The sequence below is a fragment of the Glycine soja genome, chromosome 19 (assembly GCF_004193775.1).
Source record: "Glycine soja cultivar W05 chromosome 19, ASM419377v2, whole genome shotgun sequence".
Classification (NCBI taxonomy): Eukaryota; Viridiplantae; Streptophyta; class Magnoliopsida; order Fabales; family Fabaceae; genus Glycine; species Glycine soja.
In genome coordinates this window covers 49,835,921-49,862,130 of record NC_041020.1, presented here as the reverse complement: position 1 = coordinate 49,862,130, position 26,210 = coordinate 49,835,921, and the positions used below count along the sequence as shown (strand labels likewise).

The window sequence follows — 26,210 nt, the reverse complement described above, 5'->3', positions numbered from 1 at the left end:
ACTTTACAAGGTTCAAAATCCAAACATCAATAAGCTGTAAGAGAAGAAGGTGATGGTTCACCCTTAGATCAAAATCAAGAGACACAAAATGAAGATGTAAGATTAACTACTCAACAATATAAAGCCTTGATGTCATTATTACAACAACAATTAACTTCCAACTAATTAACTACCACTAGTTCCAACTAACTAAACTAACTTCCAACTAACACTAAGTATCTCCCAAAATACATATTCTTAATTAATTAAGTTCTAAATTTGTATAGTGAATATTTTGAAAATGATGTATGGAATAAGCTTAATTAATTACCTGGAGTCTTATACTGTAGTTTGAAATCTTGATGAAAGTGGTTTCCTCCCATGCTTAGGCTCATGTTTCTCTCGTCTCTTGCCTTGTGATCTTGCTATGCATGTTTTAGTTACAGCAACCTCATCTTTTGTCTTCTCTTGGCTCTCCTCATGATATTCTATGCACTCATCGCTTGAAAAGTAAAATAACGAAAGCAACACGAGCAACATGCTTAGCTCAGCTAGAGATGCATTTAGCAGATGTAAGTGACTCAATGTACCATTATTTTCTCCTCCTCCATGCTCTTCCATCATGTTCATGTTTATCTCTTTCTCTGCTTCTGCCTTATTCTCTATAAAAAAATTTGGGTCTTAGAAATCAAACCAAGTTTTTAAACTGTCTGCATTTATTATTAACGTGTTCTTGAAACTTCTTTTCTCTCAGATTAAATAGATCAGAAATAATTGTAAGAGAGAAGTTGAAAGGTCTCTTGGATAAATTAAGGATTTCTACAAAAGCCATTGATCTAATTTGAGTTGAGCTTAAGTTTGGATACATTTGATTCTCAATTCTCTGCTTCCAATTTTGTCTTTCTATTTCAAAGTGCGAGGTTATTAATTGACTCTCTCCCTCTCCATTTGATTGGTTCATACAATCTATGGTAATTATATATCACATCCTAACCTAGCCTGTGACCAGTTTAGAAACATATGTTGCTTTATTAAATTGAGGCTTGCCGCCAGTTTAGCCACGAGGATTTATTTCCATTCTTTCAATATATAGTCATTCTTTAACAGTGTTTTTGGTTGAAATATGAAAATAAAAGAGAAATATTTAAATTAAAATAAAATATAAAATGACATTTCGAATTACGGTCTGACAAATCTTTAGCTTCAATTCATGACAACATTACCTTAAATCTTGCTTGATTCATCCGTATATTTGATAGAAATAATAATAATTACGTAGGATAGTTGTACTTTTAATTTGTTTAATTTAGATTACATACAATTTTGGCCCTTTTAATTTTTAGTTAATCAAGTTTCTTTATTTTTAAAATTAAGCAATTTTTTTTATCTTTCCCCCCAAAATTATCATTTACTATTATTTTATATTTTTAAAAATTAAACTGATTAAATTGTTTCAAACCGTTTTTTTTAACTTAAATTTACTAACTAGGCGAGAAATAAAAACGCGCCATATTTAGCGTACGATTGATTTTGTTTATTATGGTGGAAAAAAATAGTAAGAAATTTAATCCGCAAGCGAAGAAAGTAAACGTTGATAATTTTCTTAAAAGTAAATTTAAGTTATTTAACTCAAAGTAGTTTTTTTTTTTTTTGCTGAATTTAACTCCAAGTAGTTAAGTTTTAAAGTAACTTATTTTTAGGATTATAAGTATTTTATGCAAAGGATATTTACATATTTTTTATATCTGAATTATAGATATTTTTACAAGAGATAGTATTATTCAAGCACAAAATGTTTACAATATGGTGGATTAATTTTTTTCATACTGTTAGCCAAAAAAAAATCTAATGATATATATGTTTTTTTTTTTTGTTTGGTGAAGTAATGATATGATTAATAATTTTTTGGTCTTAAATAACGGGGACACGCGCCAAAGCCTTTTATAGCACATGGGAGTTGGTACTAAACGGTGCGTTTGAGCGCGTGTTTCTTGAGCCTCTCTGCTTGGATCTGCAGAAGTTGAAGAAGAAGAGAAGAAGAAGATGCAGTGGTACTTCGTCGCTTCGCTCCTCACCGTCCTCACCAGTTCTCAGGTCACTCTCATTTAAACCCTAATTTCACCCATTTCCGTCTTCCATTCACACACACTTCTCTAATTAGATTTCGCGTCACAGGGAATACTAACAACCCTCTCGCAAAGTAACGGAGAGTACAAGTATGATTACGCCACGGTCCCATTTCTCGCCGAGGTTTTCAAGGTAAATAAAAAACGAACACTTAGTGCATCAATTTTTATAAACCAAATTTTGATGGTGAATAACAGTGGTGGGTGGTTTCACCTTTTCAGCTTGCGGTGTCAAGTTTGTTACTGTGGAGGGAATGCAAAAAGTCACCTTTGCCAAAGATGACAACGGAGTGGAAAACGGTGTCTCTGTTCCCCATTCCCTCAGTTATATATCTGATCCACAACAATGTTCAGTTTGCTACACTCACTTATGTGGACACATCCACTTATCAGATAATGGGCAATTTGAAGATTGTCACCACTGGAATTCTATTTAGGTGCCTTCACTTTTCACAATTCAGATCAATGTTTTTTTGTTCCCTCAATTAGAATTGGTATCTGAAAGCTTTTTCTTTGTTTCTTTGAAGGTTGTTCTTAGGGAGGAGGCTTTCTAACTTGCAGTGGATGGCTATTGTGCTGTTGGCTGTTGGGACAACCACAAGTCAGGTGCCAACAACTTACGGGAGTCTCGGAAATTTGGTTTTGTGGCTTTAAATTTATTTTTCATAAGAACTAAGATGAATATCTAGTTCTGAGGTTTGTTCAGGATTGTGTGGCTATGATGCAATAGGTCTGGATAATTTTTGTTTATCATTTACTTACGTGACACTCTAATCTTATAAGGTCATTTTCATACAGCTGAATGATTCCTTTTGTTGTTTCTTTTTGGAAGATGCCTTACTTGCACTGCTTCTACCTTATCCTTTCCTCCTTCTAACAGTGTTTATTCTGCTGATGTGATAGTTGTAGCCTGTTAATACCGTGATAGCTTCTCTTAGAAGGGTTTGAGACTAACTCAACCCCAAAAGCTATAGCTCATAGGGTGAGGATTGTCCTCGACTTATTACTCTATCTTGACACTATCTCTAGCCAATGTGGAACTTGGATTTTTTCCAATATACTCCTCTCATGTCCAACACTTTGGAGCTTGAAGCGTGGATAACATGGTGGGTGGTCCTTTGAATGGATCTAGGATAGACTTTGATACCATCTTAGAAGAGTTTGGACCTAACTCAACCCCAAAAGCTAACTCATAGGGTGAGGATTGTGCTCCACTTATATACTTTATCTTGACACTATCTCTAGTCAATGTGGGACTTGGGTTTTTCCCAATAGCTTCAAATATGTAATTTGAGAAGTACATCCTTGGATTAAGAGTGTTTCAAATAAATTCAACCAGCTTTTGGCTTCCTCTGCTGACATATATACATGGTATCAGAAAGCTTCTACTAATACAGATGGCACATGTACTTCTGATGGAGATTAAACTGGACGTCCCTTTGGGAATGAGAGGAAGTTCCTTTTAGGGGAGGATAAGAAATCTTCCTAAATTAAAAAAAAAAAAAAAAAGTGAGACAATGTGGTTCAGAAATCACAAATGCAACAGATAAATGCCCTTGAAATAACCACGAGTACAAGACCTGAGAGATGTAATGAGTTAGCATGTAAAATTATATGGAATTGAAGCCCAAATACATCTTTGTTCTGTTTTGTTCTGTATTATTTTTTTTTGTGGTCACTGGTTTATATATTAGGTAAATTAGCTCTATGATAAAAATGTTATTTAAACAGAACTGTTTCTGTTTATTGTTTTAGGTTAGGGGATGTGGAGAGGCTTCTTGTGACTCCCTTTTCTCAGCTCCAATTCAGGGCTACATGTTAGGAGTTCTATCTGCTTGTCTCTCAGCTTTAGCTGGAATTTATACTGAGTTCTTGATGAAGAAAAACAATGACAGCTTATACTGGCAGAATATACAGTTGTACACGTAGGTATTTTTTCTTGATTTTATCAAATGTCTTCAAAGGCATGGGCACATGTGTCAGTCTTTTAATCTTTTAAACTGTTTATTTCTGAAGCAATTTCGTCTCTCTTAGCCTATTAAAGGAATGTGGTTATTTTATGTATCAAGAAATGAGTGCTTTGTTTTCACTTTCTAAGGAATAGAGCATGTATTACTGTTGAATTCATGTGGTTCATCCGGTGTAGATTCCTAATTTCTAACTCTTTCAACTTGACATTTTTGTGGTTTTGTGCTTTGTGTGTGTGTGGGGGGGGGGGGGGGGGGGGGGTACTTAATATACATTTGAATTTCCATGATTGTCATCATGCAGTAGCATTTTTTAGCTAATAATCTATCTGAATTTTCTTTTTTAATTAAGAGGAATTTATTTCTGCACTGTTTTTTCTTAGAGCGAGATGAATGTTTCTGAAAAATCGGAAGATCTTGAGTATTGTTTTTATGGCACTCTAGCTAAATAGCTAATGAATATCATTAGTTGATTACCATGGTCAAATATTTTTTAATCATATACTGGAGGAATACACACTAAATGAAATTCTCTCCAGGTTTGGTACACTTTTCAATATGGCACGACTACTTGCAGATGATTTTAGAGGTGGATTTGAAAATGGACCCTGGTGGCAACGTATTTTCAATGGATACACTATCACTACCTGGATGGTGGTATTGAATCTAGGGTCTACTGGTCTTTTGGTTTCATGGTTAATGAAACATGCTGATAATATTGTAAAGGTATATCCTTGGATCCTCCTGCCAGCATCCTTTTCTTGTGTTTGTTATCATATTAAATCTATTTCGGTGTAGAACTTGATGTTGAATTTACCTCCTTAGAATAATCTTTTTCTTATGTGGGAAATAATTATGTGACACTGAAATTAGTAAAGAAGTATCACATAACAGTATATGGTATTTGTTTATTTATATTCTGTTCCTTTTCTCTCCTAATTGTTCGTTGTTTCTGCTTTCATTAGGTCTATTCCACATCAATGGCGATGCTGCTGACGATGATACTTTCACTATTTCTCTTCAACTTCAAACCTACACTGCAGGTAAATTTCCAGCCTAAGCAATTGCTCTAGTTGTATGTTATTTTACAGGATACTCATAGCTTCTTTGCTGTAGCTCTAGTTTAGAATCTGTTCTTAAATTTGTGGAATGCTTGTTTTTAGCCATTCTTATTTAAACATATTAGTGATGTGCCAATTTCTTTTTAACTGTACCTATGATAGATTTTTTTTTTCATGACTGTTATTAGTTATTACTTATTGGTCACTCTTTGTAAGTAAATACTCATGTCTTACATTTTTTCATTCAGGCTCTTGTTGAGGTTGAATGTTGGCATGATTGTTTAAAACCTTTCATGACATTCTCAGGCCATAACAATATTAATTTTTTATTTTATATTTTATCTTTGCAGCTTTTCTTGGGCATTATTATTTGTATGATGTCTCTACACATGTATTTTGCCCCACCAAATATGCTCTTAGATATGCCATTAACAGTTAAGCCAGATGAAGAGAAGCTCATTGAAGTTTCTGTTGATCGAAGAACACTTTCATGATGTTGTATTGACATCTGAATACAATGCTTGGGTAAATGAACATTTATTTCAATTCTAAGTTTTGCTTTATTTTCTAAATATATCAATCAAAATATTCTCATACAACATTGAACATTGCTACATAATGCGTGTGGCATTAAGAAAATATTTGTTTGATATTAAACAATGTTTCTTCCTTGTGAGATAGTGGTCTTGAGTTTAGTAGTCACAAATTGCCTCTCGTTTCATGAGGTTAAGGTGGTGACCCTTCCCAAACCTCAAAATGGTGGGAGCCTCGCGCATTGGCCACCCTTTTACATAGTTATAATTATGTGTAACTGATCAAACGTGATCATTGAGTCCGAGAGAAGGGGGGGGGGGGGGGGGGGAGGGGTTATGTTGCACGCAGTATTCTGAGTGAATATCACTTTCAATAAGATATTGCAGGTTTGTTGGGTACATGATACGATACTGTAGTTTAAATATATCAGTGTCGATCTTTTTTTCTTGATTGAAAGACAATCATATGCCTCTTTGTGCTAATTCTACTTTCAAGTTCTGATGTATATACACTGAAGAGGTATTAGAAATATGTATTGGTCACTAATGTTTGCAAATTGCACCTGTCTGCGTTAATCTAATGGGCCTGTTATAACTTTTTGTGCCTTTTATTTCACTTGTAGGCAAGCAATTGACAATTTTGGTTTTCAGTATTTTCTTATTGGTTCTGAAGGTAATTTAATTTGTTCTTTCCCAGGTAGCAGAAATGCTGAATATTATTCCATGCTGCTGCATTGATTCAGTGACTTTGTAGGCATCGTTAGGGGGATGACTTCAACTCTATATAGCTAATTTGAACATCCCATGTGTTGCCTGCGTTTAAATATATGGAAAGGGTATACTGTGGGAAAAGTCTGTTGAATGAAAGTGAGCAGAATGTGGTTTAGAAGGAAATAGAATTTTCAATTTTGCCATTGGTTTTTGGTAAGTCTTCATAGGGGTGTTACCCATTGACACACAAGGCACTTTATGTCTCCCTCGAATGTGATCTTTCTACCTGGTTGCTGTACAAACTAAACAATTCTTCACCATTAATTATTTTAAAGGTTAAATTAGTTTTTTAATTTAATTTTTACGTTTGATTTGGTCCTTTATTTCTTTTTGAGTTCAATTTGATCTTCTAATTTTTAAAATTTGTTCAACTTAATCCTTTATTTTTTATTCAATTTAATCCTCTAATTTTTAAAATCAGTTTAATTTAAATTTACCGTCTAAATTAATTTGAGTGATCCTGTTTACTGAATTTATTCCTATAATCTATATGAGTGTTTTATGACGGTTTAAATCATTATTAAATGGTTTTAAGCAATCATAAAGTGCGACTTGTTAGTATTGTTGATCCAATTTAGGTATCATAATCAAATTAAATCGATTTAAAAATTGGAAGATCAAATTGAACCTAAAAAATAAATTAAAGGATGAATAAATTAATTTAACCTCATTTAAATAGAGTTTTTTTTTTACCGTTTGATGCTCATCCAATGCGCCTATTTTTTACGAGCATAACGAGGGCACATTTGATATAGGTGGAAATGCATTATGTCTCCTTCCAAGTAGTGATTGGGTCGTACGGAACTGAAGTTTGTGCCCTTCTATTTGTTGGCATTCAATACTTAGTGTGTAGTTAGGCAAATAAATGATCTGATGTCCAAATTTGTTGCTTTGTGTTTGGTAGGGAAGTTATTGTGGCGTTGATTTATATTATATAGTTGGAAACTTTATGATTGCTTTGCTCGGGCTAGGAGGTTAGTCATTCAAAAATTAATCACGAGCCAATATTTGGGGTGATATTTAATTTTAAAAATGAAAATGTGTGGTAAGCATTTAAAACTGCACCAAACCAAGCTGGCATTTTTATTTTTTTTTTGGATTTTGTGGGAGTAGGGATCATTTGACTTTAATTCTTAAGATTTATAAGTTAAAGTATCAGGATCTGTGTAGATAAATTTCTCTATAAACCTTTATAACATCTTAATTTATAAATTTCAGGGATTAAAGTAAACAACCCCTTGGTCCCCTACAATTTCTGGAACAGAAGTAAGGATTTACTCTTAATTAAATACATCTAGGTACAATTAAAGAGTCACTTGAGTTACTGTGCAAGGATGAAAAGGCATGAAAAAGAAAGGAAAATCAAGTTCAAAAATGACTCTGTGTATTCGTTGCTGTGAGCGAATGAATGCACCCGACATAGATAATTTGGATTGTGAACGTAATCAGTTTTCTTTGGGCTTAGCTCCCATTCTTGAAAGGATCAAATCACTTATTTAGTTTTTTTTTATAATTTAATTCTTTATCTTTTAGAAAGATTATTTTAGTCATTTATGTTAGAAAAAGAACCAAAATGGTCCATCTATTTGTTTTGAACTAACCGTGTTAATGATTTTAATGAATTGATAACTAAAAATTATCACAAATGTATCTTTTTTTCCCCCTTAATCTCCCAACTCTTCTTTTTCCTTCTCCTTTCTCCTTCCGGTTCTTCACCAGACAATACAGATCATGAGGATAAACTCCCAAATTTTATATATAAATCAGATCTAGATCAACGGGACAAAGTTTAGGATGATGGGCTGGAGCACCGCCACAAAGAAAGGATTGTTGGCGAGGTCGATATGCTCAGATCCGATGCACAGAAGCTTATGGAACTTTTGTTGGCAGTGTGTTGTCTAGTGAAGAATCGAGATGATGAACAGAAGAAGAGAAGGAAAATGAAAGGGAAAAAAGAGATATATTTTGTGACGGTTATTAATCGTTAATTTTTTAAAATTATTAACTATGTTGATTCAAAACAAATAGAATGACCATTTTAGTCATTTTTAAAACATAAAAAATCAAAATGAATAAAAATCAAACTAAAAAAAACAGATTAAATATATCATTTGTTGAAACAATAAAAATTAGATTGAAAGTGTAATTTGTATTCTTTTAATATATTTTTTTAGCTTACGTACTTCTTCCGGTATTCTATTAAATATTTTGACCGCAAAATGACAAAAATAATTACGCATTACATAAAAATTTGAATACATAAAGATAATTTTGCAGTTTAATTTTTTAAAACTAAATATGCATGCTATATACATTTTAAGGATGTTTGGGTAAGTATTGATTTAAGAAACTAATTACTTATTTTTTTTCAAAAGCGTTTTTAACAAATTCTTAAAAATGTGTTTTCTTTAAAATATACTAAAAGATTTTTTTTAATCGAATAGCAAGTATTATGTCAATTTCAATAAGATTGCACTATATTCAGCCACAGGTATCATAATTAATGAATAATTGATTCAAGTCGTATATATTTGCTTTTCTATAAATAAGGTTTGGAATTTAAATCTTGTGCTTAAAAAAATCTGCTAAAGAAATTAGTCTTCCTATGAAAATAATTTGCAACTCATTAGATTAACGGGATATTAATTCGAGTTACGCCATTTCACACAATTTTTATTCATGAATCATGCATAAACTATTGTGGCTACAAGTTAAAGTAACCAATTAAAGCTTTTACAGTGTGAAATTTTTTTACTTCTAAAGTTCATATCCACCCATGTCAGAAGATTTTGGAAAAAAAAAGTTTATTGTCATTGCTCTGAAAACTATGACCCGAATGCCATACGCCCCATACCTTACAGCAAATAATGGTTGCCAGAAATGCAAAAGGGAACAAATAATGAACATTAATTTAAAGCTCTGCTGTTGATTAGTTGGATACCTTGAAGGAAAAAAATGTAACATTAAAATCTTAAAAGCAATAATTATTGTTAACGTGTGTATTTAGCATGTATTTATACGCTGATGACATTAGTTGAATAATATGTGTAAATTATTACAAATATCTTAATATTTAAGTTTGAATCTTATAAAATAAAAAAATATGCCAATGAAGCTGAAAAGGTGCACTTTTCAATGCTCCATTTTGTAACATGCAACGATTTCTTATATCCGAGAGAACAAATTAAAATGCTAGTAATTTATTCTTTAATATATTTTTTAACATATTTTGTTGTTACTGGTTAAAATTTATTAAAAAAATCACAAATTATTTGAGTCTCACTCTATTTAATAAGTCACATTCATAATTTTATATTTTTTAAATTTTTTTAATCATAATATAAAGTGGGTGAGAAAAAAAAAAGATACACACAGACATTCTTCTTTTTTTTTTCAGAAAAGACACCACATAAAAAAAAAAACACAAAGAAAGGTAAAGGCAAATAAGAGAGTGAACCACTTTCAAGATTAAGGAAGGAAAGAGCAAAGAGCACAAAAAAAGATGTGAAGAACTGAGTCATGAATTTAGGTAAAAATTTCTAACATTTTTTTTTTTGTCAAAAATAAATTTCTAACATCTTATCATGAAAATAATGAGAACTATAATATCTAATATATGTATAATTGGTGTAATTTTCTTCATTAATAAACATTTAAAAAAATCGTTTCATAATTTTATGCTTATAATGTCAACATTTTTTTTAATTTAATAGTGCTACTGACGACTTATTGTTATTATGGAAAACATTTGTCCGTTTGAATCATTGAAGCGTCAAATGATAAAGCCACGCAAATTGAATATAATTTTCAAAGTTTTAATCCCTTCACTGAAATGTTTAATGTTGCTAATTTTAGAATCTTTTGTTTAATATTAAAAAAAAATATGACATATATACCTCATAGAATTTTGTTAAATTTATTATTTTACCAATATTATACATAAAAAAGTACTCTTATCCTAATTCATAATCATTTCTTGAGTTCAAAAGTTGTCTTTACCTCAAATTAATGCATCGTTCTCTTATCCTAAACTTTTGATAATAAAATTAATTAACATTTTTTTATAGGAAAAATATTTAACATTGTTCAATTTTAATAGCTAACATCGTTCTCTTATCTTAATAGTTAAATTAGTAATACTTATCTTTAAGAAGTTAAATTAATTAAACATATTTTTCAAACATCAAAATAGACCTGTACTCCATGAAATATCAATAAGACACGTCTCCGCTCTCCATGGCACAATAGCCACAATTTGTTGCTTTTCTTAAAAAAAATAACTAGCCCAAATTGTTACTTATTTATTTGTGGATAAAATATGATTAAGCTTATCTAAAATTTGAAAACTATTAATTTTATTCTCATAATTTTTTTATTAATTTGATACTGTAAAAATAAAATATATTTTTGTTGATCATGAATAATAACTATATTAGACGGTTCTAACGTAATGACTTAATTATTATTATTTTTTTATCTTTTCAGACATATTAAAAAAAATCCATTGTTTCATCTTTTCCCATGATCTCATTAGCAAGTACGAGAAAAATGCTCAAAACAACAAATTGTAATTTTTGGTGGTCTTTAGTTGTAAAAAATTGTTTAATTCGCTTTGGAAGAATACGTTATTACTTTTATAAAAGAAGAATAACAAAAATAATAAAATGTGCAATAAGATATGTTATTACTTTTGTAATTCCTCGTATACCCAAAAAAAGAAGAATACGTCCCTGCTTACTACAAATGGAATTGGATGTAATAAAAGTAGTTATTCATATACATGAAAAAAGATATATTCCTATTTAATATTCATTCATATTTCAACAAAAATTATGTCTGAAGGAGAATACGCATGAAGAAAAAAAAAAAGGTTTGATATCTCCTTCATTGTTTAGCTTGTTCTCTCCTTAGCTAGTCTAATTATAAATAAGACATCCATTTGGGAAAAAGGAGGATCATAGAAAGAGAAAATGAAGTCGGTGGGTAGGGTTGGCGGAGGAGAATCAGAGCAACGTGGACATTTTCAGATGCCACTGCACTATCCAAGGTACACACAGGCTGACTATGAAACAATGCCTGAGTGGAGGCTTGATTCTTTGCTCAAAGAGTACGGCTTACCAATCATTGGAGATCTTCATCAAAAGAGAAACTTTGCCATCGGAGCCTTTCTTTGGCCTCACTGAACCTCCTTTGTTTGTAATCATCATCACTAATTAAGCTTATTATCTACTATTTTTGTGTGATTTGGCAGTGCGGTACATATTTTCATTTCTTCGTTTCAGAGATATATATGTAAGAAACTATTTGTGTGGCCTGCTCCACTTTTTTCTTTCTTATTTTGGCGTGCACATAATGGTATGATGATAACTTTTTTTATGTAGTCCTTCTCTTTCTGATTCTGGTGAGTGAGCATCATGATGGAACTATGCACCCAATGATGAAAAACATGACCCCATTTTTTTTATTTTATTTCTTCGAAATAATCCTCATCAATATCACAAACAAAACAATTTTCTGGATTGGGTGTTGAACAGCTTATGGTATTTTTCCTGGAGACTCAGAACTCAGAACCAACCAGCTACTGCCAAAGCAACCCAACACACGATCACCTAAGAAATTTCTGGTGCGTTAGAAAATTCAATTACAAACAGAATTCGATGATTGGAACACATTAAGGCATGGTTTAGACACGATCTTAACAAAAGCCAAAAATAAAAGTTCTGAATTAGATCTTAATTAACGTGGACAATTTTTATTTTTTTTGAAATATTAATGTTAGTGTTAATTTGTTAGTGAGAGAAATTCTTGAATTCATGATCTCTCTTTTCTTATGCTTTTAACCATTAAGTTAAACTTATAATTTTTTAATATGGACATCTTAATTATGTCATTCTGAATGTGTTTAGATTTCTGTTAGAAACCTCTGGATATGTATGGTTTGAGCAAAATCTTCAAGGCAGAAAACGTTAATCGATTAATGATGGTGTTCCATTATTCTTTGTTTCATAGGTAAGCAAAATCTTAACAGACATCATTGTACCTACTACCTAGAACATCAAATCTTGCCTAGTTTTGTCTTTTTACGAGTGACTATGACTGAGTGGATCTTACATGGTTACTCACTGTGCAGTAGGCACCATCTAACACCAGCCACAAAACTGGAATTGTAAACTTTTCAAAAGGCCACAGTTATTGTAGTCAATTTCGTTCATAATATCCTACCTGAAAAAAATATAAAATTGCGTTTTCGTGTAGGTTATAAAGAAAGTGAATGACAGAGGTTGCTTTTGGCTGAAAATAAATAGGAAAACACTAATTAGTACGAAAGTAATTTCGTATAGATTACACGAAGCGTTGTTTTCTATCAGAAACCTACCTTATGTTTTTAAAATTTTTAATTTAGAATTGTTTCAAACAAAAGATATCCATTCACATGTGAATTCGTGTGTTTTGTGCCTTTTTTTCTTTCGTACTAAATGGCGGTGCTCAAATAAATAAGTGATTGCTTGATTTGTGAGTAGTGCAATTCAACATCATGTGCGCGGTAGGTTTGGATAATAATGTAAAAATACCAATGTGAATTATCAATGTTAAATAGAAAATGGATCACTTTTGAATGAGTAAACGTTACTCTACACCAAACTCAGCTTGTCCTTTGATATGTGCAAAACTGTGACAACATTATTATTTGGATCGATAATTCTTGATTTTTTTTTCGGCTCAAAAACATCCCAATCTTTTTGGCGGTGCAAACTATTCTAATTTGGGCCGAGGCCCATGTCAAGCTTTTAATCCTCGGTTCAAATGATAAAAATGAGAAAAATATATTTTTTTCTCTAAAATATTTCGAAATATTAGTTTTAGTCTTTATAATAAAAAATTTATGTATTGTTAGTCCTCACATTATTTTTAATTAAAAGTAAAGTGATGCGGTTTTAGTCCCTCTTGGTAGACTAAAAATGCATGTTAGGTAAAAATGTAGAGAATAAAAATTAAAACTAAAATTTTAAAATATTTTGAAGGAACTAAAACTTATTTTATCTTAAAAAATGGAGCGTGTTCTCCAAATTCATGCATTTGTGTTCAGAAACAATTTGCCAGACATTTTTATATTTATTTTTTTAGTAAGTTGTATTTTTTAAAATTTTTTTTAGTCCATATTACTATTTGCTGTGTAGAAAGGAGAAATATCAAGCTTTGAAAACATAAAGACCAATTTAAGAGTAAGCACGAGAAGAAAATAGAAATCTAAAGATCACAACGAGTTCCTATTACATGCGAAATATCCGAAACAGCAAAAAGACTAGTTTTGAATATCCGAAGCAGAGTAAATAAGAAGTTATTTAGTGAGTGTTGTGTTGTCGAGTGAATAAAGGAACGAACTAAGGCATCGTTTTCATTTTTGTTTTTTGTTTTTTGTTTTTTGAAAAAGGGTCTTCCCCGCCACCAAACCCTAGCTAGCGCTGGAAAAATGCCGAGGGAAATCATCACTCTCCAGGTTGGCCAATGTGGGAATCAGATCGGCATGGAGTTCTGGAAGCAGCTCTGCCTCGAACACGGCATCAGCAAAGAAGGCATCCTCGAAGACTTCGCCACTCAGGTTTCATAATTTCTACCTAGGTTTCAAAGGGAATGTTTATCATTTTCATTCTTAGTGTCCCAGGTTGTTGGATATTCACTCAATTTCCCCCTCTTTGCATGCCCCTTTTCTTGTTACGGAATGGTTTCAAAGGATTATTTCTGCATTTGCTGCTGCAGGGGGGTGACCGTAAAGACGTGTTCTTCTACCAAGCTGATGACCAGCATTATATACCACGGGCTCTCCTGATTGACTTGGAGCCAAGAGTGATTAATGGAATTCAAAATAGTGACTACCGAAATCTCTACAATCATGAGAACATCTTTGTCTCAGATCACGGAGGTGGTGCTGGAAACAATTGGGCCAGTGGATACGATCAGGTTTGTCACTACTTGCTAAAGCATTTTGTAATTAACATTTATTTGTCTACCATTGGTTGACTTTGTTTGTGTCTTTGTTACTTCCATGAATCTTCTCTATACTTCAGTAATAAATTATTGTAAACTTGTATCATGGTCATCCAGGTCCCTGATTTTTTGAAGTTGCAAAATCTATTCGTGCACTTTCCAATGTAAATTTGTGATATGGATTAATTTAGGCATACATTTTTCAATAACATCTAATGGTTCAAATTCAATACTAGCCAACTTCAAACTAAACAGACACTAACTCATGCTCATGTCATGCCACTACATGGAGAAGATTTTGTACTTTGGTGCAGTGCCATTGATGCAGTGGTCAATGTAGACAAGTGACACCACAAAACTAGTGATGAGTTTTTTCCCCACATTTTATGTTACTGATGATGATCCTGCAATGTTGGGCAACATGCCCTTATAATTGATGTCTATAAATGGCTCTGGTATTTATTGAAGCACTGGCACTAGATAATCTTTTAAAAATATTGCTTCACAAATCATGTAAAGTCACAGGCCAAACATCTATATGTGCTCAATATTTATTTGTTTTCTAGAACTAGAGATGCCTCGGATGGTTTGGCCTGATATTGGCAACCTTCTAATACTTAAGCAGTTCTATGCAGAAGCAGCAGAACTTGATTTATGCTTTTCAAATGACTTTACAAGTGATAATCCTGACAATTTGCTCCATGGAATCATTATCGACTTTTTTGAAACATAAAGGAAGTCTTAATGGGCAATATGCTATAAGTGGTAAAGTCATTGTTTAACTAATGTGGTTGTTAATAACTGGCCAGGGACAACATGTTGAAGAAGAAATAATGGACATGATTGACAGAGAAGCAGATGGCAGTGACAGTCTTGAGGGTTTTGTTCTATGTCATTCAATTGCAGGAGGAACAGGCTCAGGTGTCTTTATCACATCTTTGCCTTAAAACATCCTATCAGTTTCTTCAATTTCCTCTCTTCCTAATTGAGCATTTGTTTAATGGGTGTATCTGAAAAACATAGAGGATTGCTGACATGATCGTCTAAATTTTTCACCTGATTCATACCCTTAGTTTCAACTAAAACATTAAATTGTACCCTTACGAGAGAAAATTGAACAGGATTGCACCTTTTAGCGTATGTCAGCCTAAAATTGCTTATAATACAGTGGTGGGGATTCCTATTTGCCTTTGAAATTGCTACGTATAAGATGAAATTTTTTGGAGATTTCTCCAGTATTATTTTTTAATTTCTCGTGTATTAAATATATTTCCTTACTTTTATGAAGGTATGGGCTCATACTTGTTGGAGACTCTGAATGACCGCTACAGCAAAAAACTGGTTCAGACATACAGTGTGTTTCCTAACCAAATGGAGACTAGTGATGTGGTGGTCCAACCATACAATTCACTTTTAACACTCAAGAGATTGACACTTAATGCAGATTGTGTTGTAGTTCTTGACAATACTGCACTAAATAGAATTGCTGTGGAACGGCTTCATTTATCAAATCCATCATTTGCTCAAACAAATTCCTTAGTTTCTACAGTTATGTCTGCCAGCACAACAACTCTTCGTTATCCAGGGTACATGAATAATGACTTGGTTGGTCTTCTTGCCTCTTTGATTCCAACACCAAGATGCCATTTTCTAATGACAGGCTATACACCTTTGACTGTGGAACGCCAGGTGAGATCATTGTGTCATTTTTTCCCCCGAAAGAATGATTTTGGAGCATCAAAGCTTTTCCATAAATTTGTGTCTTCACTTGTGAATATTTCTGTTGGTAAATTGTTGAACTGGAAGGCATCAGTGGGGAAATTATGAATTCATCTCACTTTCTTCCCCCCATTTTTAACTTCTGTAATCTGATTGGGAAATGCACACATTGCTAAAAAATGTGATTTTTCCTGTAACACTTCCAGATAATTATTGAAAATTTTGATGTTATTTCCTTGCAGGCTAATTTAATTCGTAAGACTACTGTACTTGATGTTATGAGAAGACTTCTGCAGGTATAATGACTGCCTAAACAGATAAGCATTCAAATTGAATGCCTTTGTGCTCTACTGACAGGTATGTTCCTGGCAGGCAAAGAATATTATGGTCTCTTCTTATGCTCGGACAAAAGATGCTAGCCAAGCAAAATATATATCAATTCTGAATATCATCCAAGGAGAGGTTGATCCAACTCAGGTAATTAGAAATAGTTACGCAGTATTTTTGAAATAGGAGGCCTGCCTTTGGGACAGCAAGTGTATTTCTGTATTTGTGAAATAGGAGACTTTTTGTCTCTGGGACAACAAGTGTATTGCTTTATTTTGTGATTTCAGTGTTAAATATTATCTTTTATTTACTCTTATCAATTGGTGTTCTGTCATGCTGTCACATAAAATCTTTAGCACTATACTTTAATGAAAAAAAACCTTGAAAAATTAAAAGAAGTATTTCTTTCAACTAAAATTAAATTAACCTTCCTCTGATGCTGGCAGCTTTTCTAGTTTTTTTTACTGCTATTTGTAATGTTATAAAGTTTTCATCATGTTGCAGCTTGCCCAGATTGACTTGTGATCGTGAAGTATCATGTTTCTTGTATGAAAATATTTTAAGAGTTCTATTATACTATGTCATGATTTTGTCTTTCTCTATGGATTTAGGTTCATGAAAGTTTGCAGAGGATTCGTGAAAGAAAACTAGTTAACTTTATTGAGTGGGGTCCTGCAAGTATTCAGGTCTGCATTCTGTGGCAAAACAAATTAAAGTGGCAGCTGGTGAATTTGTCTCCTTTATATTAGTTTTAGGACTCAATCTGATCTTTCTTCTTTCCTAGGTTGCTCTATCAAGGAAGTCTCCTTATGTTCAAACTGCACATAGGGTGGGACTCTCATCATTTTTCTTTCAGTCTTTCTTTTGATGATTATCTTACTTTTCTGCTTTTTTTTTTATCTGATTATATTGGAGATAGATCAACTCACATACACACACAAACACTCATATTGATTAAAATGATTTTTGTTCTGAGGTTAAAAATCAAGAAATTGGGTTATGAAATAACCTATTGGTGCTGCATTTGGTAGGTCAGTGGCCTTATGCTGGCAAGTCATACTAGCATCCGTCACCTTTTCAGTAAAACATTGAGCCAGTATGAGAAGTTGAGAAAGAAACAAGCCTTTATAGACGCCTACAGGAAGTTTCCTATGTTTGCTGTAAGTGTGATAGTTTCATATGGATATCTGATATCTATCTGCATTTGTTATATACTTCTTTGGCCTGTAGCATCTTCATGTAATACCTGTCATTTCATGTGATGACATCAATAAAAAATGGACAGGATAATGACCTCTCAGAATTTGATGAATCAAGGGACATAATTGAGACTTTGGTTGATGAATACAAGGCCTGTGAGTCCCCAGATTATATCAAATGGGGAATGGAGGTAGATTCTCTACAAATCCCTTGTACCATTTTAAGCACATATTGCGTATTGCTAATTTTTTGCTCTCTTATTTAGGATCCAAACAACATGCTAACAGGAGAAGGCAATGCTACAGGATCATTGGATCCAAATTCAGTAGCGTGAAAAAACCAAGTAAGCTACGATTAGGCCTTAATTTAGGCTTTAAGTTTCTGGATTTGATTTTACTTTTTTTCTCTAACAAGATAAATAAGATATCGACTTGTTATAAGTTTGAATTATCATTTTTTAACATGTGAATATCTATTGTTGTATTATTTTTCTCCTTGTGACTAGGGATGTTAACGAGGCAGGGCGGGGAGTACTCCCCCGCTCCCCGTCCCCACTCCCCAACTAACCACCCCGTCCCTGATCCCTGCTGTGGGGGATTTTTTTCCCCTGTCCCCATCCCCGTGGATCCCCACAGTCCTCACGGGCCCCGAAATTTACAAAAGAAACATGACGGCGACGATGACCATTTGATGGTGACAGTTTCCTTCTTTTTCTTTTTTGTTCTCTCTCGCTTCCTCGCGCTCTATACGTCACCATGGAGAGTTGTCACGACGATGACGTTACAATAGATATCTCCTCTTATTTACATCGTGCATTCCCCAAAATGATACCCATCGATGTCGTGCTGCAATGGCACAATCTTCTTTCTTCACTCCCATTCTATCCCTATGTCGGGATGAGCTGCCGCGATGACAATGCCTCTGCGCGGCTCTCTTCCCCTTTTCCATCTCGGCTTACCTCCATCTCATGCTTCGTGGTGGTGCTTCCATTGCAACAATACCTGCCACTGTCCACCACCGCTGTGCCGTGACTGCACAGCTCCCCTCCAAGACCTAGCTGCGCTTATCAGAGAAAGGGTATTTTTTCTATTGATTGTATTTTCCTCAGGGCAGGGGGTGTGATCCCCGTCCCTATCCCGCTGCGCTCGCAGGAGAATATTTATCCTCGTGCCCATGGGGAATATTTATCCTCATCCTCCCCACTAGGAAAAAATCTCCGTCTGCGGGCCCAATACAAGACAGTCCCCACAGCGATCCCGGTGTGCGGGTCTAAATTGACACTCCTACTTGTGTAATGTGACTTTACTGTTATTTAGCACTTATTTTTTAAAATTCTCTAATTATTGATTGCTTTATAATGTTCTTTTTGCATTAAATTTTTTGTACTTCAAATCTCCACTTAAATTAATTTCTTTAATTTTTTATATTAAAAGATACTTTTTCATCTTAAAAATTAAATACTTATTGTTTCAATTTTTTTTAAAAAAAATAATCTTTTCCCTCTAAATATAAACTAATATTTTTTTTTGTTTATTTAAACTAATTATGCATATTTTTCTTATAATTTTGAATATTTTTGTTAAAAATTACATATGCAAAATGCACATGATATTTGCTAGTTGATAGGAAAAAAAATGAAGATTGAAATTGAATGTTAAACGTGGTTACCTTACATTTAACACCATTTATTTACGTTCAATCAGCCAGGAGCAATATTTTGGTTTGCTTTCCTTCTTGAAATGTCTTTACCCTGTGTGAAGTGTGAACTTAGTGTTTGATTCTGAGTATACAAGTACGCTGTCTTTTGAGTCTATTTCCCATAAAAAATAAAACTTTCTTTTCCGTGTTATTTTGTCTAATCAATCTGCCTTCTCCCATCTATCGATCTTTTCTTTCCTCTTCTGCCGTGGGTTATGGAATCAAATACTATCCTGATGGCTGACCAAAAAAAAAAATACTATCATGATGATTATGTGTGCATATTAAATTTTATATAATTTTACCATATAATATAATTATAGATATTTTTAAAACTATATATTATATGTTAAAGTAAAATTGTGCGATGATGTATCAATTAATTTTTAATTTATATGAATATTTGTGCATTTGATATATCTTATGAGATCTTTTAACACGCACCCGTTGAAAAATTCTAGTGGTTTAATTTAACAGTCTCTATTGTCCTACACTTGGTAATCAATCATCTGTTTGAAGTTTGGACTAAAAAATAGGAATTATATTACAATAAACAATTTTTAAATATATTGAGTTTAAACTTGAATATTTGTTCAACTGACAATGAAACTTTATGCTGTCAGTGCACAAGAAAGGGTCACATCAATGTAGATTTGTAGTAACTAATATTTATCACTTGAAGTAAATCTTTTTAAGAATTTCTTAAATTGGTAGAACCACATGATTTAGGGATAACATGAATCTTTAACACTGTTCGTAAATCGGCAATTTAATCCCTTGGGAATCTTGAGTATTTGGTGGGAAAGTGACAAACCTAAACAAATCATTGCAGGTACCACAAGGAAAGCATAAAAAAGGAAAGGGTTTTTCTGAAAGATCAACAAGGTTTCTTTTGAAGTTTTTAACTTTTTTGGGGTGTGAGATGGTTTGCGGTGTGATTAGTTTTGTTTGTATTTGTTTGCTAATCGTTTGTGCCCAAGGGAAGGGAGATTGAGTACAGAATCTTTCTGTATTGATTCGTTTTTAGCAATGTATATGGTTGGTTGGTCATTGAAATGTAGAGAATTAGGCAAACCTAGTTTCTTTATCTGTGGATCTGACGTGTTTGTTAGGTGATATTGCTGTTTGGCATGAATTGAAATTGAAATATTTAAATTTAAATTGATGTGGGCATAGATTTACACGATTCATGTGGTGCAGAGACTCACCTCTTATACATGTCTTGAAGGGTTTTAAGGGTTTTGAAGATTAACAATTATAGGAAATTAGTAAGATCTTGAAATATGTGATTCTCAAAAATAATAGATAAACAATATGTATATTTTTTTATAGTGAGACTTTTTTCTGGTGCGTTTTAACTTCTTGAAAGAGAAAAAAAATAAGATTTTACTTATTTGACTACTCTTCCGGTCTCTTTCTTGATGATTAGGAGTTGGAGAAAACACTTTTCTGTAAGGAATGAGACTTTATTTCAGGTTAATGAATATTAATCCTTTTCCAACAAGCTTGCGTGAATACACTCCTTTACATGCAACCTATGTGTACACATTAACACAGAAATAGGGATCCAAGGAATTCACACAAAGTGAGAAAGGATGCATAGTTAAATGCGAACGGTGACCAACACGAGAAACCAAATTCGTGAGCTGAAACAAATAAAAAAACTAAATTTACAATTAAGTCATTTTTTAATTATATTTTAATTTTTTTTAATTTATTATATTTTTATAATTTTATATATTATCTTTTAAAATATAATGTATAAAATTAAATTCTATTTTCACATAAATTAAAATATGTATATATATATATAAGTTTTATTTTTATTTCATATATTATATTTACCTTTTAAAATAATACTTATAATTTAGTGACAACATTTTAAAAATATAAATATCTTAGTATAAAAAAAATATTATCATTAAATCATAAGCATTGTTTTAAAAGATAAATATAATATATAAAATAAAAATAAAATTTATATAAATATAAGTATTTTAATTCATGTAAAAAATAGAATTTAATTTTATATATTATATTTTAAAAGATAATATATAAGATTATAAAAATATAATAAATTAAAAAGAATAAAATTTGAAATATAGAAACTCAGATATTGAGTTAAAAAATAGAAAAATTGTTTTGGTGAAATAAGTAAAATAAAAAGATAAATTTTACAATTAAACCATACGTCTTTGGTCTATTTTGTATTAATTTTTGTCCAGTTTAACTTTTTATGTTTTAAAAACTTCTTTTTAATCCATTAACGTTTTCAAATAACAGAATGAAACAGATACTCTATCTTTTAAAAGAATCATTTTCGTCCTTAATATTCTTAAATGATTTTTTTAAAAACATGTATATGTCTCTGTTACGTCATGTTTAACAATTGACAATAAGAACTAATTTGAAGCTGTTTCAAAATGTTAGCGATTAAAATGTAACTTCCAAATGCAAATTCCGTAGCTTAAGCTAGCATCATCAGCTTTCTTTTTTAAGGAATTGTACTGGTTGGAGGAAGCCCCACCAAGCGGCTCCTCTCGTTGAACATGATGTATTGATTGGATATCCTGATCAGCCAGCTTTTCTCTTAAAAAAAAGTTAAAGAATTGGAATTATGATAATTCATAAAATACAAGAATTGTGTGAATTCGTATTCAAACAAAACAAAACTTATTTCTCTGTGCAAGCTAATCACCTTGCCGACAATATGTAAAGGCCCTAGTTAACTCTCCTAGTAATGTTGCAAATGTAGCAACGAAAAATATACACAATGCGTATCCAAAGGGTATTTTTAGGCATGAGAAAGACAATTATTGGATTGTTACTTATTAGTAGGTGTTCACTGATGAGTGATACTTCTTGAAATGTCAGGAACATGATTCTTCTGGGCATGAGTGGTCTGCTGACTCATTGAAATGTCAGGATCATGATTCTTCTGGGCATGAGAGTGGTCTTTGACTTATTGAAAGATTGTTGTCTTTGACGTAATCCACTACTATGCTAACCTTTACAAGTGGAGTTAAAAGCCTCCAGCAAAAAAAATGCAAGTATATTCTATGATGAAGTAGGATGTCTAAGCTGCAAAACATACTTGACAACTTCATAAAAGGAAACAACTATCCCAACCGATGGACCAGCACGACCTACACGGGGACCAACACCTGTAAATAGCCCTCTTAATCCTCCATCCCTGTCCCAAGAAAATATTAGGACCCCAAAGATCAGTCCAAATCCTATGTGCTAAATGTCCTTCTCAAGTAATATTGATCAACCACTAGAGTTTAGTAAAATGCACATACCTCCAAATCTCAAGTAATGTTGTTCTTGTTGTCATCTTTAATGCTCTTTCAGGATCTTTCTGGGAAAATGCAAATAGGAAACGTAATTTAGAAAGAAAAAAAAAATGAAGTCATCAAACCATTTATTTTTTGTATGTGCAAATTAATTCAATGTAAAATGGTGATAACTGATGAGCGAGAATCACACCAAAACATTGAGAAAATATCATGTAAGAATCATTGTATACTCATCATTCTTTAGAGATTAAAGTTGCTGGAAAACCATTATCAATGGTCAGTTATCCAACTCTGCAAGTTAATCTGCATTATGATCCAAATTTACTAAAATTTAAGATCAAGTATATTATTTTGGTAAAGTTGATTTTAGTCTGCATTATGAACCAAAGTACTACAATTTAAGATCAAGTATAGTATTCTGGTAAAGTTGATTTTAGTCAGCAGCTAGCAGTGTTTTTAAAATAATAAATTTTACCTTTTACAAGAAAATACGTTGACTACTTTTCCTGATGATGCAAGGTCCAAATTTCTGCCTTTTCTTGGCAAGGACAGGATGATTAAGTGAATGGGAAGTTATAGTAGTGCTAAAATCATGGATTTGAGAAACAACCTCTATTTGCCGTCGAGTTTTTGCCACATCCAGTGGACATGTGACAGCTGATGCTAAAGTTCCGGCAACAAAACCAGCAGAAAAATTTGCTCCAAGGACAGTGACGGCACTTGCTCCATCACCAGCTAGGCCAACAATGTTTTTCCTAATCTGCAAAGCAGCTCCAAAGTCAAGGCATAAACCCTAAACAAAATAAAAATCAACTCCTTTTCATTTTTTTAATTAAATGTAACAAAATCTCACGGGCTCAAGGGTTGACCAGCAAATTGCAGAGAATGGAACATCACGAGAAAGTTGTGCTCCAAGACCAGTCCACCAGAAACGATACCTATGTACTGTTCAAAAAATGTTATAAAAGTAAATACAAATAAAGACATCCAAAAGAAAGTGTGCTAAGCACAGAAAGATAAATCAAAGAAGATGCCATGAGTACACTAACAGCTTTGAAAAATACTTGTGCCCTTGACAGGGTGAATGACTCCAAGCAATGTCTTCCACACTCCTGGAGGCTTGCCACTTTGGGTTGCTCTAAATGCCTAAAGAATGAGAGAAAACACATAAGAGAAATTCAACCCACACTTTTGGTTAAACATGGACAACATCCATATATTTTCTTATCAATGAATTTGGTCCTCAAACTTTAAAAAACATGTGGATTTAATTCTTCTCTAAGAATTCATCATATGTTTTGAAGTTGAAAAAGACTAAATCCATATGTTTTTTAAAGTTTGGGCACCAAATTCATCAATATAAAAATACAGATACCTTGACCACATCTGACCACTAAAAACACATTTTCCCCTAATTTTCATTACCTGCATGCGAGTCCTTGCAAGTTCCACGGGATAACAAGAAATACAAGCCAATGAACGTGCAGCTGATCCCGCAACTAATGGAACATAAGGTGTTAAATTTGGAGCATTCTGAGTTGTAAACCCCTCCATCTTGTTGCGCAAAATATCATAACAAGGCATGTAGATTCCAACCTATTTGACAACAGGGAAACACAAGATCATTAGTATATACGAGATAATGAGACCCAAAATAAAACGTATCAAGACTTTAAAATAAAGCATGAAACAGAAAATTCCAGGCAGAACAGAGAGCTTACAGTTGGCACAGCCAATGCTAAACTTGCACTTGTGCCTCTCCATAATCTCATAAAGCCTTCCTGCAAAATTCACTCCTGTAAACCCTCTTGTAGCAAGTTATTAAAGTGCCAAAGGAAGAAAAAAAAAAGCACAAAAGAGCATCTACTCAATGCAGGCTTGAAGAATTACAAACCACCACATTTGTCTTATAGACTATTTTGTCATAATATTATCAGAAACTTCACGCAAGTTTAATAAATCTATTTCACCAGTTAACACTTTAAATGTTGGAGTTCCTTATAGCCCAACTTGCAACATCTCAGCCTTAAATAATTGAAATGGAATTTATTGGTTACAGTTGAATCTAAACCGAGGGTATACCACAGAAATTCCCCTTCACCATGCAAGCCTTGAACAAGGAAGTGAATTTCTCAACCTAATTTTTTCACATACCCGGTCTAAGAGGACAATATGCCTAAACAATAAATAGGAAAAATTATCACCTAAATTTTCATGTCTTATGCTATGTATCAAAACCATAATTACCTTCATATACAGACATAGTCATCTAATACCATCCCCACATGTGACATTTCTTGTGTATCAGTGGTAGTTAGTTAATGTCAAAATACTGTAACGCACAGACAGTTGTCTGTTAGACAAATGGCAAGACCACCTACATAACATGTCTTTATCGATGACACGGCGGGAAATTACTATTGTGTCATTAGAGAACCTGGTAAAGAGAACTACTCACATAGTTAAGCTCATTTGGCTAGAAGCCATTAAAAGCTTGTAAAATAATTTAGAATTACCTGACGTGTAACTTTGTAAAGAACATCTAATGTCCCTTTGTAGCGGTTACACCCGGAAGGACAAGGCCGCGGTGGCTCAGAACTAGAAATTGCAAAACATCTAACATCGTGTAGAGTCTGAAAATAAACAAAATTTGTAAAAACAGTACAAATCAAAATTCAGTTAATGAATATAAAGTAACTTTGAAGAAGCAATACCGTGTTGGCCAATTGACAAACACCTTGGTAGGGAACACCAGCAGCTTGTGCTTGAAGTCTTGTCTGAAGGCAAATTCATTCTTCGTATAAGTAAATTGGAATTGTTTATAAAAAAGAAAGAAAAGAACAATTGATGGATACCTTGGCGACATCGAGGGGATTAACGATGATAGCAGACACAAAGGCGGCACCGGATGCGGAAAGAGCTCGTTCTTCAATTCTCAATTGCGTATCGGAATGTGTTGGTGACATTCCTTCAGAATCAACATCCGTGAGATGGCACAACAATTCAATTGTTTAGGTTTTCAGGCCTGGGTCCTCAACACAACCTGATTTAGAACATCAATATCCTACAAGCCAAACAAGTTTTTTTTTTAATTTCTCCCTTTTTATTCTATTCTATTTTGCTGTGCATAAAACATGTTTCAATGATTTTCTTTTTCTACCCAGGAAAGCATATTCAAACAATTAAGAAATCTGGAAACAGTCAGAAACCATTTGATTCATTTTAATTATCAAAATCGTTAAATTAAATATAATATATAAATTATTAGAGTTGTCAAATGGATTAAATTGGCCTGACGGGCCAAATGATGGAAAAGCGTTACCGGCTGTGTTTCGTTGAAATTGACCCATTTATTTGTCTAGCTTAAATTTATATGAATTTTAATAATAATAATAATAACAACAACAATAAAAAAATAGGTATGATGGATTTTGGGCCAGCATTTTAAAAGCCCACTCTAGCCTATTCGGTCGTCATGTTAAGTGAAATGTCTAATTCTTTTTGGGCCTATACTTTTAAGAGTCTGATTGGTCGATCCAAGTTA

General features: G+C 32.8%; 3 protein-coding genes across 7 annotated transcripts; 2 read left to right on the top strand and 1 right to left on the bottom strand.

The window, feature by feature from the left end:
• The first annotated feature begins 1,977 nt into the window (after positions 1 to 1,977).
• On the top strand, positions 1,978 to 6,746 carry LOC114400888 (CMP-sialic acid transporter 1-like). The gene is made up of 9 exons (XM_028363550.1): positions 1,978 to 2,073; positions 2,155 to 2,238; positions 2,328 to 2,542; positions 2,633 to 2,711; positions 3,861 to 4,030; positions 4,612 to 4,798; positions 5,038 to 5,115; positions 5,484 to 5,658; positions 6,364 to 6,746. Exons 1-8 carry the CDS (start codon positions 2,023 to 2,025, stop codon positions 5,625 to 5,627), a joined length of 1,008 nt encoding a protein of 335 aa, XP_028219351.1. The 5' UTR covers positions 1,978 to 2,022; the 3' UTR covers positions 5,628 to 5,658; positions 6,364 to 6,746.
• A 5,298-nt stretch (positions 6,747 to 12,044) lies between these two features.
• On the top strand, positions 12,045 to 20,555 carry LOC114400451 (tubulin gamma-1 chain-like). 3 transcript variants are annotated; one of them, XM_028362902.1, is made up of 13 exons: positions 12,045 to 12,060; positions 13,870 to 14,037; positions 14,196 to 14,396; positions 15,233 to 15,344; positions 15,712 to 16,112; positions 16,385 to 16,438; positions 16,515 to 16,619; positions 17,081 to 17,155; positions 17,254 to 17,298; positions 17,501 to 17,629; positions 17,755 to 17,859; positions 17,935 to 18,012; positions 20,200 to 20,555. In XM_028362902.1, exons 2-12 carry the CDS (start codon positions 13,909 to 13,911, stop codon positions 18,001 to 18,003), a joined length of 1,425 nt encoding a protein of 474 aa, XP_028218703.1. In that variant the 5' UTR covers positions 12,045 to 12,060; positions 13,870 to 13,908; the 3' UTR covers positions 18,004 to 18,012; positions 20,200 to 20,555. The 3 variants fall into 3 exon arrangements, with proteins under 3 accessions (XP_028218703.1, XP_028218700.1, XP_028218702.1); XM_028362899.1 differs by lacking the exon at positions 12,045 to 12,060 and adding an exon at positions 13,645 to 13,783; XM_028362901.1 differs by lacking the exon at positions 12,045 to 12,060 and adding an exon at positions 13,660 to 13,764.
• Positions 20,556 to 21,957: 1,402 nt separating this feature from the next.
• LOC114398188 (mitochondrial carrier protein MTM1-like) lies at positions 21,958 to 25,940 on the bottom strand. Of its 3 annotated transcripts, none has more exons than XM_028360358.1 (10): positions 25,522 to 25,935; positions 25,381 to 25,443; positions 25,183 to 25,299; positions 24,388 to 24,447; positions 24,092 to 24,262; positions 23,731 to 23,812; positions 23,520 to 23,611; positions 23,277 to 23,426; positions 22,670 to 22,728; positions 21,958 to 22,560 (listed from the first exon to the last, which is right to left on the bottom strand). In XM_028360358.1, the coding sequence occupies exons 1-10, from the start codon at positions 25,630 to 25,632 to the stop codon at positions 22,425 to 22,427; spliced, it is 1,041 nt and encodes a 346-aa protein (XP_028216159.1). In that variant the 5' UTR covers positions 25,633 to 25,935; the 3' UTR covers positions 21,958 to 22,424. The 3 variants fall into 3 exon arrangements, 2 of the variants coding, with proteins under 2 accessions (XP_028216159.1, XP_028216158.1); XM_028360357.1 differs by having other exon boundaries at positions 21,969 to 22,560; positions 23,716 to 23,812; positions 25,522 to 25,928; XR_003663519.1 differs by having other exon boundaries at positions 22,496 to 22,560; positions 23,142 to 23,426; positions 23,716 to 23,812; positions 25,522 to 25,940.
• Between the last annotated feature and the right edge of the window lie 270 nt (positions 25,941 to 26,210).